General features: G+C 45.0%; 1 protein-coding gene across 2 annotated transcripts in view; it reads left to right on the plus strand.

The window, feature by feature from the left end:
• The window catches only part of LOC113816888 (sodium-dependent proline transporter-like), a 52,309-nt gene that overhangs the window by 16,115 nt on the left and 33,694 nt on the right, over positions 1–2,500 (plus strand). The window contains exon 1 of one of the 2 annotated variants that reach the window (XM_070122664.1): positions 406–653. The exons of the other annotated variant lie outside the window; for it this stretch is intronic. Within the exon in view, the coding sequence (XP_069978765.1) occupies positions 627–653 (27 nt within the window). The 5' untranslated portion in view covers positions 406–626. Of the gene's footprint in view, positions 1–405; positions 654–2,500 lie in introns of those variants that run through there. 2 annotated transcript variants of the gene reach the window in all.

Raw genomic sequence — 2,500 nt, forward strand, 5'->3', positions numbered from 1 at the left:
GTGGGAGGCTAGAAGGTGGAGGAGTAGGTGGAGTTGATGGAAGTGGGGCCGGAGCGAGTGGAAGATAAGAGCTCGCGTTGGAGGGGGAGATCTCCGCCAGGGCAAGAGGGATTAATAAGAGTAGAGTTGGAGATTGGAGAGAAAGAGAAAGAGATCGAGAGGAGATTGAGAAAGAGAGATAGAGAGAAAGAGAGAAAGAGAGATAGATAGATAGGGAGATAGATAGATAGGGAGATAGAGAGAAATAGAGATAGGTGGAGAGGCAGCGAAGGTGGAGCCAACTGAGGCGAGAGCGGCCGCAGGAGGGCCGAGGCAAGAGACACGCCAGTCACCTTGCGAGTGTCATGGTAGAAGAACGCTCTCTCTCCGTCCGTCTCCCTCGCCCCCGGACGTCCATGTGCGCGTGTGAGTGACTTGTGCCGCGCCCTATGAGTGTGTGTGCGGGACAGTGTCGCAGAGAAATAAAATTCGAAAAAGCAGAAACAAAACAAAAAAATCGGAGACAGCAACAATAAAATAATCGCGAACTAAGCTAAAAACCTGGTAGACAGGTAGACGGGTAGAGAAGGGCGGCAGAGACCCGTCGAGGAGTCAAGTGTGTTGGAGACGGCAACGCGTGTCCCACCATGCCGTCCTACTCCTATAAAGTCAATGTAAGTGCAGCTCTGGAGTGTCCTTGTGTCCAACAGCAAAACTTGTCGCTGTCCCTTGCTGCCACATGTATGAACATTTAACATCTTGTAAATGAAGGCAGCACACATGAACACAAACAAGCGAGCAAACAAGCGCGCGCGCACACACACACACACACACACACACACACACACACACACACACACACACACACACACACACACACACACACACACACACACACACACACACATATATATAGACATAAACAAACATAAACACGACGACCATTCAGAACCCCTTTCCCGATCCGCCCCCCACCTCCACCTTTTTCAGATCAGCTGAGAGGGTCGGACCTTATCAGAAACCGCTTGTTAATTATCCAAAACGCGGCAGTACCCAGATTTCCCAAGAGCATTTCCAGATGAAAAGCTGGAATAGATCACTTAAATACCATCGCATCTTTGTTTTCAAGCGATTCGTAGCATCAGATACGATTTCCCAATGACAATAAAAAATAAAATAAAACAGGAGCCATATGTTCCCGGAAGGAGAGTGTTTATAACTTGACGAATTCCACATCCAGGTAGTTGTCCTTCAAGCGACATTCGCCCTAGTAGTAGTCGCTAACAGGGACGTGCGGAGACTCACAAGCAAAGGAGGTGCAGCTTTAGGAGTCAAACGCGCGTGCGGTTGCAAGGACGCACGCAAAAGGAGGGGCAGGAGGAAGGAATAATTATGCTGGGGTGCATCTGTTCGGCTTATGCTGCATTTCACTGTTTTTTGTTGATGTTTATTTATGCAAGGAGGAAGAGGAATGTATATAGTGATAGAGATGGTGCTTATAGTAGTAAATATAATAATGACAGTGATATTGATAAAGATGTTAATGATAAAGACAATGATAATAGTAATATTGATATTGATGATAATGATAATAGTAATGATAAGGATAGTAATATTGAAAATGAAGGTAATACAACAAAAACAGCTGTAATGATAATAAGAATAACAATAATGACAATTATGATTTAGGGAAATGTGAAAAAGACTGATAACTAAGCAACAGGTTTAACTGAGGCCCGTTGAGGTTCATGAGAATTTCATCGTTTTCCTTTATCAGATAATTTTATTCAATAAAGCTAATGATAATGCCAATATGAGGATGGCAAAAGAGACGCATATTTGAGAGACATTTTTATTCAGCACATTTCCCACTCCTAAACAACGACGACAAATTATTTTTTGTAAGTGCCATTTCACTCTTAAATCATCCCTTTCGCTAGGTTAAGCACAGTTACCAACCAAATCATCATACTTCCAATTTCTACCTACGCCCCCCCCTCCTCCCCTTTATCTGTGCCACATAATCGCATGAAAGTGTTAGTAATGATGAGAGTCTAGAGTTTACCCTAAAAATGCACGTGATGATTGACCTCCCTTGCCACGGACGACCTCGGGCCGCACCGCCACGCTCTCGTCAACGCTTTTTGCAAATCTGTACTTGAAAGCATCTGCATTTGCCTTACACGCGCATTTCAGCTATTTCCCACCCTTAAGGCATGGCACCGTTATGATTGCTTGCGTGACATTGGGCAGGCGTGGCGCGGGCGAACCAAATGCACGGCTGCTTTTGCGTGCAGACGTCGCACCTCGGTTTGGGTCGTGGGTTTTATTTCTGTTTTTACAGAAAATAGATGTGGGAGAGAGAGAGAGAGAGAGAGAGAGAGAGAGAGAGAGAGAGAGAGAGAGAGAGAGAGAGAGAGAGAGAGAGAGAGAGAGAGAGAGAGAGAGAGAGAGAGAGAGAGAAACAAATAAATGAAGAGCTGAAGAATGGAAGAGAAAGAGAAAGAAAGAAAGTAAACCG

Source organism: Penaeus vannamei, chromosome 6 (genome assembly GCF_042767895.1).
Source record: "Penaeus vannamei isolate JL-2024 chromosome 6, ASM4276789v1, whole genome shotgun sequence".
Lineage (NCBI taxonomy): Eukaryota > Metazoa > Arthropoda > Malacostraca > Decapoda > Penaeidae > Penaeus > Penaeus vannamei.